Consider the following 18517-nt stretch of genomic DNA (forward strand, 5'->3'; position numbering starts at 1 on the left):
TTATGCATTTTCGCATTTTTTTTTATTGAGATCGTTAAAAGGCAACTTAAACTATTAGAAAATGTGGAAGGGAAGCAATTCCTTCAATTAGTTAAGAAGATATAGGCGTTTGAAAATTCAGGTGAATGACATCAAGGACAGGTGAAAGATATTTTGTCCCCAGGTTATCGATAGTAGAAGCAGGTTATCGAGAAATAAGTACAAATTCCACTGTGAATATTGACAGGTTATCGAGAGGCTCCATTAACCTGTGTCCGTTGACGTTAACCTGGTTTCTTGTCATCATTCACCTGAAATGAGTGTCATTCACCTGTCCATCACATAATTTTTAATGCCTTCTAAAAATAATCGAAAAATGTGTCATTTTCTATAAAAAGGGACCTTATTGTCCACTACGATGATTACAATAGTAGGTTAAAATTTTGGATGGCAGGACTTGGGAGGGCAGTACCCAAGATAGAGCTGATGCTGAACCCTCGCCGTACCTAGTGGAACTCAGGTTTGGTGCAACATAGACACACGCTGTTTTGGTCATTCAACACGTCTTAATGAGCACTTGGAAGAGCAGTACCCAAGATAGAGCTGATGATGAACCCTCGCAGTACCTAGTGGAACTCAGGTTTGGTGCAACATAGACACACGCTGTTTTGGTCATTCGACACGTCTTGATGAGCACTTGGGAGAGCAGTACCCAAGATAGAGCTGATGCTGAACCCTCACAGTACCTACTGGAACTTAGGTTTGATGCAACATAGACACACGCTGTTTTGGTCATTCGACACGTCTTGATGAGGACTTGGGAGGGCAGTACCCAAGATAGAGCTGATGCTGAACCCTCGCAGTACCTAGTGGAACTCAGATTTAATGCAACATAGACACACGCTGTTTTGGTCATTCGACACGTCTTGATGAGCACTTGGGAGAGCAGTACCCAAGATAGAGCTGATGCTGAACCCTCGCGGTACGTAGTGGAACTCAGGTTTGCTGCAACATAGGCACACGCTGTTTTGGTCATCCGATACGTCTTGATGAGCACTTGGGAGAGCAGAACCCAAGATAGAGCTGATGCTGAACCGTCGTAGTACAAGTGGAATAAACTTGGTGCATCATAGGCATACGCTGTTTTGGTCATCCAACACGTCCTGGGAGAGCAGTAGGTCCGGGTCATAGTCCAAATCCGGGTCCGAGTCCGGGCCCAAGTCTGGGTCCGGGTCCCAGCCCCAGTCCCAGTCCAAGTCGAAATCAAAATCGCCAAACATGTACTATGCGTCGTTGAAGAGTTCTGTTCTGATCATCATCAGCAGTTCCACTTCATCAAATGCGACAGTTTTTAATGAAAATGCTTGATTTTTCTGATGAAAATCCAGAAGTCTCTATACGCATGCCTTTAAGATTTGGTGAGTTCCCTCGATTCCTCATGGATCCCATCATCAGAACTCGAGCTTGACAAAAATGTGGCTTACAAACTTAACTTGTTTAACAAACATAACTAAGAGGACAAATCGCCAAACGTGAACTATGCGTCGTTGAAGAGTTCCATTCTGATCTTCATCAGCAGTTCCACTTCATCAAATGTCACTTTTTTGAATGTATATGCTTGATTTGTAAATAAAAACACAAAAATCACTATGTATGCCTTTAAGATTTGAGGAGTTCCCTCGATTCTTCATGGATCCCATTATCAGAACTGACCTCTCTCTCTCGCCCGTCATATCATCACACAATAAAAAAATTGAGCATGTTTTCACCTTTTTACAAAATATTTTAATATGTCTAAAACTAAAAACCCTCATAAGGTACCTTTTCCCATGGGACGTCACAAATCTACTTAATCACTGTTTGAGTATATGTAACGTGTATTTTAAATAGTTATCGTTCACCTGCCATATGGCAAGTGAATGACGCTTCATTCACCTGCTATTGCATCATTCACCTGACTTATTTGGACAGGTTAACGAGACGTAAGACAAAAGTACACAAATTTGAATAATATGTAGCTTTAACAGACAGGATAGTTTTTATTCCTAAATTAACACACAAAAGCGATATAACCGCTATACAATTATATAGTTACGAGTATTAGTTGTGGTATCAGTGACATTAACCTGCCGCAAAATCTCATCCACCTGGCAGTTTTAGCCAGGTGGACGATATGCAGGTGATGGGGAAAATGGCAGTTATATCGCGAATACACAAAATGTATTAGCTTGATGAACTCCATACTTAGGCATATAAAACTAAACTATTGATTACGTTACATATCTTAATAGTAATGCGATAGGTTACCCAAGTAGCAAGATATCCACGCCAGGATAAAGAGTACTTACCCATTACAAACTCCAATTTCCGATACTTTGTCGTTTGTGTTTTATTTGCGGGGCACAATAACCACGTCTTCGTCCTACCAGGTGATAGCTGATGACTGACGGCTTCGGCTCGTGCGGAGTGAGACGGGAAAGGTGCGGTGGGGGTTATACAATCGTCGTGAACGTGACGCGACAGGTGAGTGTCAAGAATTGCCTTGGACAAACTTTGAAGCCCAATAACTTAAAATATAAGCATAATATTGTTATGCAATAGTAATACTTTAAAAGTTAAGGATATATGTTAATAAAATACGGCAATGACGTTAAATTAAGTCAATAATTTGTGTGGTTTTCATAGCTCGGAACATCAGTACCTCGCGTTGGGACACGACAGGTTAGCGGATAAACGTAGTTACAATATATTTTTTTTGTAATCAATATTTATTAAATCTTTTTCAAAGTATTAGGCCTCTGTGTAAAAAGTCTCCCTAAATATGTGTTAAAATTTTATATATAAAAATTATACATAATGAAAAAAAAGTTCTAACATAAACCTATTGACAGGTGGCGGTGCCAACTTTTTGAGAAACAACCCTAAGCTAACTCTGCACAGACTTTGAAGTGACAGTGTTGGTGCCACATTATAATTAAATTTACCTACGTAATAATATATTTATCTTCATAAGAATTTGATATTTTTGTGGTACAGACCGCACATATTGCACTTGTAACCAAAAGAGTCTGCCACCCTTTCAATAATTGGTCTGATTTCCTGAAATTTTACTGAACTATTTACGTTTATATACGTTTTTTTATACGATTGGCGTGAAACCCCAGAAGACTAACATTTGGTAATAATGTTCCCAGTGGCTGGGTTTATTCTTTTTATTTATAGTCTATGAAATTCGCGACGTTCTAAGGCAGAACTGGACGAGACCAACGAGACGGACTAAGTATTTTACATAGACACTTAATCAGGATATAACTTCAGGTAAGTAAGTTCTTTTAGTAGTTGAAAATAACTTATTGAAGTGCGCTAAATCTTTTGCACTCAAACTATAAAGTTACGCTTCGATAAGAGAAGTGAGTCACATTAACATTACCGCTAATTATTAGGTATATAGGCATTGTGAAATGTATAACGCATCAAGGTCGTTCACGTTTTGTGGAGAACACTGCGGTCACATGCATTCGCTTGTGCCATTCACAAAGCATAAGTACCGAGCGCACCTCAGAGAACCCAGTATTATGAATGATCGGGTGTGGTGTTTTATTAGGTGATACAAGATATACACGCGACTGGTACTCATTACTGTAACTTCTGTTATGACTTTAACTTGCATTTCATTAACTTTAGTAATTGTACACTATTGATTTGTTTGTCATTCATCGTTACTTCTGTTTTGTTTTATTCGTTTCCTCAAAGGTTAACTGGAAGAGATCCCATACAGGGATAAGTTCGCCTTTGTTGTATTTAATTTACTCTGTAACTATGTTTCTCGTGTTTTTATTTCTATGTGCAATAAAGTATATACATACATACATACATACTTTATGAGAGCAACCCTGAAACTATTAGGTACTAAAGTTCAATTCGGCACATTCGTATGGAGAGCAGGATTGTTTTTGTGAATTCAGAGTTACTGCCATACCTACTTAAGTACCTACAATCGAGTATGTCCCTCAGGCCTCAGTATAAGTCTGTACTAACCGACCCCGATCCTATTAGGAGTACATATCTGAAAACAGAAGCAGCCTAAAAAAAACAAGCGGAAGAAATATACAAACAACCGGAAACGGACACGGAATCAGAGCCAGAGGAAACGGAAAACGGTGGCGGCACTAGCGGTATTAGGATATCTAACACGGAGCCCCAAGTGACCTAGCACGCTTTGATTAGATCAGAGATTACGTAATAAAGACAAGATGAAGAAAAAGACATGAAGAAGACAGGAAGAAAAAGCAGTCATATTCCCTCACAACCAAGTATTTATTACACACCAAGTATAGTATCTGTCTACCCCATGCTGACTTCACGATGCCTTGTATTCGGGTCGGCTCAAAATTTCCCGTCTCTCCTACTATCCTGACTGCAAACCCTACACTCCAGTCCTATCTACTGGGTGCTCCGGTGTCTCGGGCAGGCTGCGGGCGCCTACGGAGGGGTGGCAGGGGTTGTTGCGTAATAAGCTGGTTTGCGCGCGTACTTTGTTTGATTTCGCGTTTGAGGCTTAGCCGGTGTGAGGTGACGCTGACACCTCCACTGACTCGATGCCGCTTAGGTTGAATCAGCAGAGTCATACGAGCTTACAGGGCTATTTGCCTCAACTAGGCCTCCCCCCTGTAGTCTCCTCTTCCTAGTCCTTGCTGCAGGATCTGCTGGCTGGAGTTACCCCTAGTATCAGTATCAGTATCAGTATCAGTATCAGGCCTCAGTATAAGTTGTAGTAACACTCGTAAGATATGTTGAGTTAAAGTTAAAAAGGACTGGTTTACAACCGAAAGGCAATGTTTCGTGAATTAGCTGTAGAATGCCACAGTGTCGCATAGAAACATGCGCTGACGTCACCAGCGCCGTATGCGCAGCCTAAGATTAACTTGCGACTGCCTCTAGTGACGCATCCGTGGTAGATGGAATACTTATGGATTGCATGTTTTAAATACGTACCTATGTTTTTTGGAGAGTTTGTCTATATTTTGAATTTTTTAACATTAGATTTTTTTTTTGGTAGGTATTAATAAACTGGCCAAGTTCTAAAAGTTAGTTGTATTTGTATTAGATGTTGCTTAATTGAATAACATGAATTCCGTAGTCCACACATTTTAAGGGTGACTACCTTAATTTTATACTAGAACGCTCAAGGCGAGTATTTATATATACTTGACAGACAGACATAATCAAATAAATATCTTGCATCTTTAATATAAACGTAAGTATTTCAAGAATCTTTCTTAGCACTGGTGGTCTATAAAACAGAAAATGTAAACATGTCTCAAGTGAATCATGAGTTCAGCTGTAATGTGTAAACTTAGTATGGCATTGAAATCGTACCAATCATCACAAACTCTGTCTACAAACAACGTTAACAGGGGGAGAGGAGCGCGTGTACAAAACATAACCTCTTAAATGGTCTGTTGACCGGTAAAAAACCGCCAGCGAAGGAATGGCCTGGCCGGTTCGGAACAATTCCACAGCCGGCACTCGGCAGTCAGGCAGTCACAAACCTGCGTCGCCGCGGGCTCCACGTCTCGCTCTCTCAGAAGTTCCGCAACACCCGATAACTTATCAACAAATAAATGTATGACTTCATCGAATAAACCGACTTCGATGCTTGTCTCTAGCATTCAGCAAAAGTGTAGTGAAGTTTGACAAGTGTAGTGAACTTGTGGAGTTAATCATGAATGGTGCCCCGGCGAGACGACCTAAAAGCGCCTTCTCCGAAATGGTAAGTGTTTTTTAATAGAGATCCTTTGGTTTTTTAGAAGCTGACCATTGGCAAAGTGAAAGAATGGAGAAGGACGGATGGGGCCGCTACACGGATTAGAGCGGGATAGTAAACGACGAGTATACAACTGTAAATAGTTTTTAAATTGGCCTATCGAGATGACTTAGGACCTTTGAATTGGCCATGGATGCAATGCAATATGTTTGCCGTATACTTTCAATTTAAGTTTACTGACTGAAGAACTTGATTCCATAATATAAGTACCTAGTATAAGTACTTACACCGATTAAGTTTAGGTATGAAGTTTAGTTCAGTAAAGTTTAATCTAATTTATATATTATATTTAGTTAATACAACATTTCGATAATATATTAATCTAAAATGAACAACGGAACTGGGACCGGAGTTGAGAGTACCAATGTGCAACTTGTAGAACTTAAAGAATATTCTCAAAATTTCCGAGAATTTCTGGAAACTTTCATGAGAAAATTCTCATACAAGTTTCTACTTAGGAAGTTCCCGTTTAGATTAGGGATTACAATAAACGTGCAGAAAAAAATACCGACAACATTCCATGGGAACATTGGGAACTTGCAACTTTTGAAATTTTTCTTAGGCACATCGCATTTGGCAATTTTTAATGTACGTATTTGTATAATACGGATATATATTTTATACCTAACCTTTGCAAAGGATATGCATATTATTGCTTATTGCATACCTACACTACCTTTTTCTGGACTTGGCTAAAACACTTCAATGTGCATTAAATTCTCACTCGATACGGGTATCAATTTATTGTCAATGTAAACATTCTAAATTTAAACAATGACTAGGGTCATAGGGTCAGGGGAGTTACATATTATAATAGTATAGTTATGTTGTATTGTATGATATAAATTAGATACACTGCAATGAGAAATGTATATAATAATACATAATACCTATTTTAAAGTTTCATATGACATTTTTGTGTAAAAAATAATTTGTATAATTTATATCCTACACTTTTATCAAGTTGTTATCTTATTAATTTTATGTAAGAAGGTAGGTACCTATTAAAATTAATCATGCAAATATTTTAGCAGGTTTACTAATTCTGAAGTGTTTTCTATTAGTTTTTTATTTATTCGGAGTTTAAACCTGTTGTATGACATTGGTGTAGGTAGTTAAATAAATATAGGTATTCGAATAAAAACAGGCCAATGCGCATTGGCCTCAAATTCCGAGGTTTAATACCTATTTGTTGTTATACAGTATTTTTCTTCGTTATTACCCCGACTATGAGAAAAACAAAAATCATATTAGTGTTATGACGGCCGCCTAAATCTCTATTTTTGTCTTATTGTTAATACCTATGTATTTATAATTAATGTATTTAACGGGTCTAACGTAATTAAGTTTCATTGTTTTACCTTTTTTCCGACGTTCATATGTATGTATGTATAAGTAGGTATGTATTTGTTGCCTAATACTTAACGACCTTGAAGCTAATTAGAAAATCTAAAGTCTAATCTTAATCGTTGTATAGGTCTGTGCATTGTGCCTCTCACCTGCACTTTATATAACATATCGATAATATCGTTATCAGTATGAGATGTGTGATTTTTGATAGAAGTTCGAATAGGCCTCCTTGATGAAGTTGCCCTAATAAGTAGTTATGTCAGTTATTGCGATTCAAATAAATAATATCTATATCAAGACTGGGTATTTGATACATAATATATAGTTAGGTATACAGGGTGGCCCATTTAGATCGGTCAGAATGGGAAAATCTGAAACTATAAGACATACGACGATCTCTTCTTAGGATTCTCCATGTCATCGATTTTAGTAACAAGAAAAACTGCATTCATACATTTAAATTTATTTTATGTAAAATGTATTGAAAAAAATGGTGGCCATTTCGAAAACATACTAAAAGAAATTAAAGGATATGAATACAATGCATTTTATTCATTTCAGACATCATGTTTCATAGTAACATTTACTGCTTAAGACCTACACAATTGATATCTAAATAGAAATAATTTTAGATATTTTTTTTTTCAAAACGTCCGGGTTCGATTCCCGAGCTGAGTACACATTTTTTTTAAATGTATTGATGCAGTTTTTCTTGTTACTAAAATCGATGACATGGTTCCTAAGAAGAGATCGTCGTATGTCTTATAGTTTCAGATTTTCCCATACTGACCGATCTAAATGGGCCACCCTGTATACATAAACGTTGAGAAATTACTCAATGGATCATGGTTTGCCGCGCCAGTTAAATCCCGTATCTAATAAGTACGAAGTAAAGGAAAAAAGGATGTGAAATATGAATGTTCAATGAAATGTCTGCAATAGTTAATAGAAACAAAAACATTTTCTCCACACCAGTTCGTAAAGGCTCTCTTGATTGTTTAAAACCTGCGGGCTCAGCACGGTTCCATTTTTATCGACTATCACTATGCCCGTCACTTTCGCACTTACATACTTACTTGTTAGAACGTGACAGGCATGGTGATAAACGATAAAAATGCGACCGTGCTACTATTAGGGCTAATGAGAGTTGCATATTATCCACAAGAGTGGCAAAGTAATTCGATGCAAATTTTGAGTGGTTTCCTTATGTTGGCTCGTAAAATTGACTTTTTAACCCCCGGCCCCCGACGCAAAAATGTCTGTCTGTGGGCTCTGTGGGTAGCTCTCCAACGGATGGGCCGACCACTCGCTATAATTGTTAGTCTGAATCAAATAACAGATAAGGGTAGGTAGGTAAATGTCTTACCCGGTTTGTACATAGAACAATACGTTATATTATTTTCATGCAAAAGTAGTAAGTAGGTTCGATATTCGTGTCGAACAAACTGGACACCGGTAAGGTCACCCGTGTTTGGGCATCACGTTGGAAATATTGTGTTTCGGTGACGTATAGTGAATACAAAATATACCTGATACCATATATGGTATCAGGCATATTATGCCTTCCGTCTATTTAACATCAATGATATTATATAAACATAGATAGGAGCACAAAAAATACTTCCATATTTATTTCTGTGCCTACGAAGAAATCTGTTATTTTTGATTAATTTTCTCATCTTTGTCACACTCGTTGTTTAACATAAGGTCGTCTCTTTCTCTTTCGGTGTTCGGGAGCTCATTAGCACGTGCACATTTCTCGCTTGTCCAGCCAGCCACGACTAAACGCAACTTGTCCAATTTGTCACAAGGTAAGCGCTTCGATTTTGGAACGCCTATAACCTATCTTGAGTTATACATCATTGCTTAACATTCGGTATCTGCCGATTATAATGCAGTTAGAATGACAACATTTAGATAACACTTATAATAACCCGGTCATAACATATTGCTATACTCAGTGTCGGTTTCTATGGCAGCTTCCGACTTTTTAGTAGAGGTACTCTTTGATACAGGTTGGCCCAAAAATACGTTGTCAGAGAATTTTTGGGAATATTTTTCTTATTACTTAGACGTCTCTTCCAAAATATCATTAAAAATTAAAACGAATTTCGTTTAACTAAAATACATATAACATATTATCTTCAAAATAACTTTTTGTTCTAACTGACAGGCTGATGTCGTCCGGCGGGCCCCTTAACAATTTTTGGTGGCGGTTTCGTGTGACTTTTAAGTCCCGGAGAAGGACATGGGGTATTTTTTATCACGGAAATCATTCTAATACGCAGGTGATGTCACGGGCAGAGGCTAGTGTTAAATAAATGAAAGGTTTTGTACGGGAGGTAGGAAAAGTGACCACATGTTGTAGGTGGCCACATGACCTAGTGGCTTATACTATTACTTTAGGAGGTCGCATGGATATCATGAAGTATTCCAGTTGGTAAAGTGGCTGTCCCATGGAAGTCAAACGTCGAAACCGCGTTATTAAATAAACACGTGAAAGGGCAGGCTTTGAAGAGATTTTGTAAATACTTAACAAGCTTGTTGATCTTCGATAGTTCGATATTACACGTTGTATGGCTAATATCGTAGGGTTGACCAGTACCCGTACCACGAGCCACTGACAGTGTCACTGTCAACACTGAGATATACGGTAACGTCTACGTAATTTACTTTCTATACATCTCGCTGTCACTAAATGCCCGTATGAGCTCGTCGCATATTAGTGCGAGCGAGATGTATAGAAAGTAAATTACGTAGACGTTAGCGTATATGTCAGTTTTGGCACTATCAGTGGCTCATGGTACGGGTACCGGGCTGGACTCTCGAAACTAGACATATTCGGTAAGGGGTTTGTCTCAAAGTTTCCTAAGAAGCAGGAAAGTCAGCACGTGACTACTATACAAGTACGAGCCAGGATTCGGTCGTCAAATGTTTCATACTTTTCCTAGACTATTTGGTTAGCTATAGCCAGCCGTCGAACATTTAATTTTGTTCTATTACCAGCTATTTTAAGAACACAAAAAACACAGTCTCATAGGTTTAACTAATTACTAGTAATTACTATGATTTAGGTATTTATTGATAAGATAATTAAATGTGATTTCATGGGTAGAACATTAAAGTAGCGCAAATTAATTAATACATCATTTATTTATTCAATTACGTAGCGAGTTGCAAAATTAATTAAGAAGTTCTAATACAAAGACACACAATCAAAGCTATTATAAATAACTATTCACATAAACAAATACTAATAAACGGACAACATTTTCTTATAGGCTATATGTCTTTTTAGAGGCAAATTTATCTATGTACCTATCTACATAAGTTTAGTTTTAATTTAGTTTAATGTATTTTTAATGTAATGTTTAATAGTCAATATAATAAAAAATATCTACATATACATCTACCAAAACAAAATGTATCTACTACAGCTCAGTCACAGAAGACACTTCATTTTAATTATGTAAATTCCGAATGGCATCAATTTCGACATGCCACAAATAATCAGTTTAACATAAGACATTATTAATTGTGTCGCCCGGCGACAAAACGGTTATTAACACGGAAGAAAGAAAGAGCGCGCCGCGCTCTAAGGGGAAACGGCATGTGCCTGGATTAGTATGGGAACCTATGTCGCCAACACGCTGTCATAAAAATTGGCCATATTTTCTGATTTCGAAAGGGATTATGAACCCTCACCCATCACAATAATTTGAACCTTACAGTAAAGAAAATTATGTAGAAATTGCACTACGATTTTTATTTATTGTAAATAGTCATTTATGCGCTATCCCTTTTACATTTGCATAGCTTTTCCAAGAGTGAATGCGATAGGATAAAATATTCGACTATGACGTTGACATATGCGATAGGGATGTGCATGATTCGGTGTGATATCGATAAACGCTTATTACAAATTAGTGTAAGTACACGTAAACTACTCAGTTTTTTATACATATGTATACTATATTTTCTGGCGAAGATTAGATTACCTACTTACTTTTTAATAAAAAAATGCTCGTATTGAAAGTAATCAAGCCACCAACTACGAATATAACTGTAAGCGAGTACCTACATAATAAAAACTGTTGAACCCTAGTCACAGGGCGGACACGCCATACATCAAAAATGATTTGCGTTTATATGTGTGCGCGGCACGTCTGTACACGCGTCAATGTGCCTGTGTGGGTAAGTCGCTTTACTGAGAGGACGCCAGAAGTCCGCCAGATTCATGTCTAGGCCAGTCGCGGGGCGAGATAATGCGAGTCGGGGCGGGGCGGTGCGTGGCCGTTCTGTATGATAATACTATTACTTATACTGTGCCTCAGCACACCCCGCGTGATGTCCGCGTCCTCAGTTACGTGCTACACGTCGCTCAACCATCATCTTCCTTCTTCCTAGCGTTGTTCCGGCTATTTGCCACGGCCCGTGAGGCGACCTGCGTTACGGAGCCTGGAGTCTGCTTGGAAACTTATCACAAGAATTGGCGTAGGCACTCATTTTTAAGAAAGATACTGTCATCTGACCTTCCAACTTCGAGAGGAGACTTTACACTAAAGTCCTATTCGAACAATGAGATACGTCATATACTAAATATTGAAACGATATGGGTCAAACAAGTGTCGGTGACGTTTCTTCAAACAAATACGTCGCTTTTGACGCTGACAGATCCGATCCATATCGTTTCAATATCTAGTATTTGGCGCATCTCATTGTGCGAATACGGATGTAAGCCTTATTGGAAATAGTTCGGTTTCCTCACGATGTTTCTCTTCACCATACATAACTTCCGAAAAAATAGGCCCGAAACATGTCGCCAATAGCGACTAAAAATTCAAGTGAGTGAAACCGTTGTCGTATAAACAACTTCCGAAAAACTCGTACGAGGCGGGATTTGAACCCATGACTTCCGAACTCGTACTCTTACTCTTACCGCTAGACTACTAACGCTACGTAATGCATGCCACTCGATAAATATAGAAAATACGCCTTCCACAAAAAGAAAAATAAAATATTAAGAACATGTATCAACATAAACAAAACGAACTGTGTATTTATACAAACATCGACATCGATAACTTTTTTGATATGGTCCTCGCACTGTGGCCGAATAGCGCACCCGTACATGACTTTTACGCTAAGTAGATATCAACCTTATCTCATTTACAATGATCGGAATAGGTAGTGCCATTTGGGGTGAATGACCTCAAACATTGTACTTAACATGGATAAGACTCGGGATTCCAAGACTCTTGTTTTTTCACGAAAATATTTCTTGGCATGTCTTTAATAGGCTAGATGCCAAATTTTCATTTATGGTATAAATCAATCAGGTTTGTTTTTAGGATCAAATGTCTATATGGGACCCATTGCATTAAAGCAATACAAAAATCAGAAATGATAGTCAAAGTCCGACAGTCGTACATCACTCGCGAAACGCCCCTAACAAATCGCTATGTGAACGTGACGTCAAGGTCACTGACATCGCATTTTGAAGTATGAAGAAAACAAGAAAATTGCATTTTTGTCGGTGAAATATTGCGTTTATGTATAGGTATAGTTGCTATACAATCTTTTTTTGGATAAAATATAAGGAATCGAATGTTATCCTTACTAATTACGTTTTTGAAAGTTAAAAAAACTTTGAAACTTTCAGGTGCTGTATTTTTGTATTATTTCCATATATTTTTTTAATATCCACAATATTATGATAAATTGCTCATTTGCTATCTATTTTACTAGATTTTGTTATAAAATTCAACATGTGTGATGACACATGCCACATCCCTATTGAAGTAGGTAATATGAAAACCCGGGGTGAAAAGGTATATCCATACTAAGCTTACGCACTGAAGTCCCGTGAAATGGCACTACCGATTCCGATCACTGCTCATTTACATAAATTTGATTTTTGTACTAAACAATCCAAAAATCCTTGCGGAAACCGAAAATGTAAAAAAGATTGAAATATTACATGAAATAATACTTGCCGATGATATGAAATGCCTCCATGTCTAATATTTTTTGTCCCGCTAGTGTTTTTACACTCCAAAATGGAGCAGCACGGCATATTTGTAATTATTTGTAATTTTAACTGGAATCGTTTTCACATCTGACATCTCATAAGCGCCATACTGAACTGACAACGACTGACAGTAGCCTGCGGTGAAGTTTAGTGCAGCTAATCCTAATGATGCCACACGTTATACACGTACGTTTCGCTTCTATTACTTCTTTGTTTTGTGGTTATTAATTAACAATTAATTAAATAAATAGGGAGGTAAATGGGATGGAATATTATTGTTGCTTGAAACGTATGTATGTCCAATTCTTTCGACTTCATTAGACCGTTTGACAGAGTTTTGCACCCACAGTCATTTTATTTAAATTAGTAAGAGTAAAATGATAGAAACCGTTGAAACGCCATCTAATTTGCCACTCTTGTGGATTAAATGCAACTTTATCATCAGTTTTTGACGAATAAAGAGAGCCTATACGAGCTCGTGTGCTAAAAAATATGATGCAAAGTAATTAAGTGTCTTCGAATTCGTTTTTAGGGTTTCAAAAATATGTTAGAGATACGATATAGATATGTCAGTGTCAAAAGTGACGTTTCGTCAGACAAAAACGTCTTGACACTGAGATATCCGATCCATATCGTATCTTTAGCAAGTTTTTGACGTATCTTAAAGTTCATTCAGGCCGATAGTGTAAGTATTCACATTGATGTTGTGATGTTGTCGATTTGTGGAAAATGAGGAAAAGGCCCTGGAAACTAACTAACTACTGAAATAAGGCTTATGTATTTTGTTAATTAAGTGTTTAAGACTGAGTATAATACCTACGTAATGTCCTGGAGACCTTTATTTTATTTCGGCAACTCACTTGTAGTCTTATATATGCGCAAATACAACTGCTCTACCTGTATTTACTAGGAAACAGATGGCTTACTCGGAAGAGATGTATCATACTCGTATTAAGTATTTTTTTTATGTATAACGGCTAAGTGAAATACCGGACTTAGAAGTGTACTGACCTTATCGCTAAATCAATATCAGTGGTGAACCATAGATAATGAGCGGTCTAAACGCGTTCGTTTGAAAACGCACTGGGTCGAGGTTAATTGACATTTACGAGGCATTTGTAGCCCTTGATCTGAAGTACCTTAGCACTAAATATAATTATCTAATTTTACAGTGGAACCCTACCCTACTGGCTTACATGATGTCGCGTTCGGTATAGATCAAAAGGAGACTAATGAATAATGATAGAGAACCTTAAGAGTGCCCGATTTGACCCCCATGTACCTAATTATGACCCCTATGTTCAGCATGGTTCAGCTAAAACTAATAGTGTAAGTACCTAAGTAATGAATTAGGTAAACTAAAAAAGCAACAGTTTTATTCCACTGTCAAAATTCATCTTGAAAGTGCCTCTTATTTTAAGATAACATAGCTTGAGTATGATATGAGAATTAAGGCCAAGACATGACCTTGACTTAAACGTGGAAGCGAAACTCGTAAAAGAAGAATTTTATCATCAAGTTCAAGAGTAGATAACGCGAGTTCAACAACCTTTGATTGATTAAAACAGATTTGCTTACTACGATCTACGATTGGATGCGAATACTAATTTATATCTAACACAAGGTCTATGTTTTCGGTTATCAAAAAGCACGATTAGTTAGTAAAATGCACAGTCACCACACGGGATTGTTACGCCACTTAGAGTCCTAGTCTAGTCTAGGAGTCCTAAATTGGTTTTTCATACTTACGCTATAGAGTGTCCAATTTAGCTAGAACACTAGCTTTCAGTTACGAAATGATACATACATTTCATGATCTGCTGCATCGTGAAAACGAGTTTGTTACTAAAATAAATGAAAACTTGATGTGTGTGAACAATAATTTATTATTTTGATAGGTACGACTCCACTCCACCCTATTCATTCTATTGGTAAAATAATACATCACAATTAATTTAATCCTGTTGTAATACTCTAGACTTAGAGCCTCAAATCCCTTTATTTGTTTAATCACGGAGTTTTAAAAGCTTACTAGGTAAAAATAACCAATTGGCAAAAATATTACTGTCCCGGATTCCCACTCCAAATAATTGATAACTGGCCAATTATTATTTATGGGACTGGTTTTCCAACGTTCCAACCATCACAATTGTGTATAATTTGGTGTTATTTGAGGTATGTTTTGATTTGTAGATACGTATTATGACATATGCCTAGTATATGTATATTGTAACATTTTTATAAATGTGGTATCATATGCACACGATGTGCACATTGTTGCATGTTCTCTTATTCGATCTCTATGGCGGTAGAACCGACAAATTAGTAAGACTATTATGACCTTATCATAGACGTCTGTCAACTCTTACAAGCCGTTGATAATCGTTTGTCATTTTGACATTTTTGTTTGTTAGAAAGAGGCAAAATTTAACAGGCTAAGTTTTTAAGGGGTTAGTCTACGTTACAAATATTCTAATGCTGTTTCCCTGCATAGGACTCTGTTGTTTATAGAATAGAATAGAATAGTTTATTTGTGTAAAAAAGGGTATAAATTGATGTTACATAATATTGTTTCCAGTCCTTAATTTACCCTAATACAATAGTAGTTTATGCAACAGTGATATAATAAGGGTTCTTAAAATTCAAGGGTCGAAGTTACAAAACGAGACGTAGTCGAGTTTTGTAAAAAAAGACCCGAGAATTTTAAGAATCAATTATGAGCTGTTGCATACATTACTTTTTCTATGACAGCTGCAGCAAAAAAAAAAAAAAAAAAAAAAAAAAAAAAAAAAGTAATTATTAAAAAAAAAGAGTTATTATTAAAAAAAAAGTTTTTATTAAAAAAAAAGAGTTATTATTAAAAAAAAAGAGTTATTATTTAAAAAAAATTGAGTTATTATTTAAAAAAAAAAGAGTTATTATTGTAAATGAAAACATACCTCTTTCAATCAAGATGATCGGAACTTGTATCTTTAAAAAAAATAAAGCAGTTGTATTATACTCATAAGATGACTGCTAGCAGTCATCTTATGAGCCTATAGACAAAGCATTCAAATGACATTGCTTTAGATATCACTGTCAGTCATTTAATTGACACATTTAAGTGCTGGAGTAGAAAAATATTCTTAAATTACTATCTAATATTAAACTTCCATTAAAATGTCACGTTGAAAAATAATAAATTACAATTAATAATAAAATCATAATCAATTTAGATTGATAGACAAAAATTGGGGCACAATATTGCTAGATAAACCAAAAAATGCCGGGCGCATTCTGTATACGGTTTACACAGTACAGATCGCGGTATTGACCCGCTACCTATTTATTTTTTCAGCTACTGCACGGTGCACGGCATAACATCCCATATGGATTGATCCCTGTTGAAACGTTTGTGTTAGGTTCTCATTTAATGATGAACAACGGTTTTAACTTCAAGTATTATTTATTTAAAGTAATTAAGTAACAGGACAAGATTTAGGTACATGTCGAAAGCATGGCGTAATCGACCATGGAGAGCGAACACTCAGTGTTGCTATTCTATATCTAATATCTTCCCTTTTTTGAAGAAGAGAAGACTACGATCTTAGGATCTAAATAAGGTAAGTAACATTTTAATTTATCTCTTAAAATATTAAGTGGAACGGAACGTATCTGTCTAGTAAAACGACAATGGAGAAACAAAACGCATCTTGACTGACAGCTATGACAGCTTGTCATAATGAAAGAAAGTAACCTAGAAACTGACAGTTACGTTTACGTTCTAGCTTGTAGAAAAACTATAAAACCTATTCTAAATAACGTGCTGGCGTTTTCACCTCCCTACCAGAGCGCGTTCTTTTAGGTTCACTATTAATACTAGAATTCTTATTTTCAGGTATCATCTCAGGCGCAGGAGGAACAGGTTTAAGAATATGCTGACGACTTCTACGGAACTCACCCTGCGGGGATTGTATAGTGAAGCTACGTGGTTCACTACTGGCTTCTGAGATCATACCTGGGATCCAGATGCTATTTGGCTTATGTTTAAAATACACTTTATCACCTTTCTGAACTTCTGGCAAAGATGTTGCATGATTGTTGTAATAAAGAGATGTATAAGACCTTTGTTTTTCTATCTTTACTTTAAGCAGACTATTGTCGACTAATGCAGGTGACAACTGTGAATCAGAGACTGGAATCTTGGTTCGCAAGCTTCTAGACATAGATAGCTGTGCGGGTGAATATCCTATCTTTTTTGGAGTGTTTCTATATAAAAGTAAAGCGAGATATGGGTCTGTGTTGTCAGCCTTACATTTCTTTAGCATTAGTTTGATTGTGCCAATAGCTCGTTCAGCCATACCATTAGACCTGCTTAAGTAGGGACTGGAAGTACTATGTTTAATGTGCCAATCTTTAGCAAAAGTTTGAAATTCTACAGAATTAAAAGGTGGACCATTATCCGACATCATAAATTCAGGTATGCCATGACGGGCAAAAATTGATTTCAAGTGAGTAATAATCCTGTTAGCAGTTGAGCCTGTATTCAAAAGAGCAAGTTCAACATTCTTAGAAAAGTAGTCTACTACAAGAAGGTATTTTTCATTGTCAAATTCAAAAATATCAATACCGACTTTGTTCCAAGGCAAAAGCTTATAATCATGATGTAGAATTGGCTCCTTTGTATTACCTCTACGGTAAGTAAGGCATGTATGACATTGGTTAATGACTTTTTCTATATCATTTGCCATGTTTGGCCAATACACAGTGGTCTTAGCTAGCCGAATGCAGCTGTTAATACCTTGATGGCCCTCATGTGTCAAATTTATAATATTTTCTCTTAGTGGCTCTGGAATTACAATTTTGTCTGACATAAAGAGAATATTATCAATTACACTTAACTTGTCTTTCAATGAGAAGTAGGGCTTTAATTCTTGACTTATAGACCGTCTGTGTTCCGGCCACCCATGTTGACAATATTTTACAATTTGAGACAAGGTACTAGACTTACATGTCTCTTCTTTTATTTTTTCTATTTTTTCTGGACTAGCAGACAAATTGGACATGATGAAATTGACATGTAAATCTATGTCCTTCTCGAGGTCTGAAAGAGTTGTTTCTTTTAGGGCAGCTCGAGATAAAGTATCTGCAATATATAGATAACGACCTGCTTTATATATCACATTAAGCTCATATGGCTGAAGACGAAGCATAATTCTCTGCAGTCTAGCAGGAACATCATACAAAGCTTTTTTAAACAACGTGATCAATGGCTTATGGTCTGTTTCTACTGTGACTGTCCTACCATATATGTACTGGTGGAATTTAGTACAACCAAATAGAATAGCCAT

At 36.8% G+C, this 18517-nt stretch overlaps 1 protein-coding gene across 2 annotated transcripts in view; it reads left to right on the plus strand.

Moving 5' to 3' along the window:
* LOC134650198 (four and a half LIM domains protein 2-like) overlaps positions 1-18517 on the plus strand; it is a 219234-nt gene that overhangs the window by 20056 nt on the left and 180661 nt on the right. The window contains exon 2 of one of the 2 annotated variants that reach the window (XM_063505130.1): positions 5678-5752. In XM_063505130.1, the coding sequence (XP_063361200.1) occupies positions 5705-5752 (48 nt within the window). In that variant the 5' untranslated portion in view covers positions 5678-5704. Of the gene's footprint in view, positions 1-5542; positions 5753-18517 lie in introns of those variants that run through there. The other variant, XM_063505129.1, reaches the window with a different exon arrangement.

The sequence above is a fragment of the Cydia amplana genome, chromosome 8 (genome assembly GCF_948474715.1).
Source record: "Cydia amplana chromosome 8, ilCydAmpl1.1, whole genome shotgun sequence".
In the NCBI taxonomy this organism is placed as follows: domain Eukaryota; kingdom Metazoa; phylum Arthropoda; class Insecta; order Lepidoptera; family Tortricidae; genus Cydia; species Cydia amplana.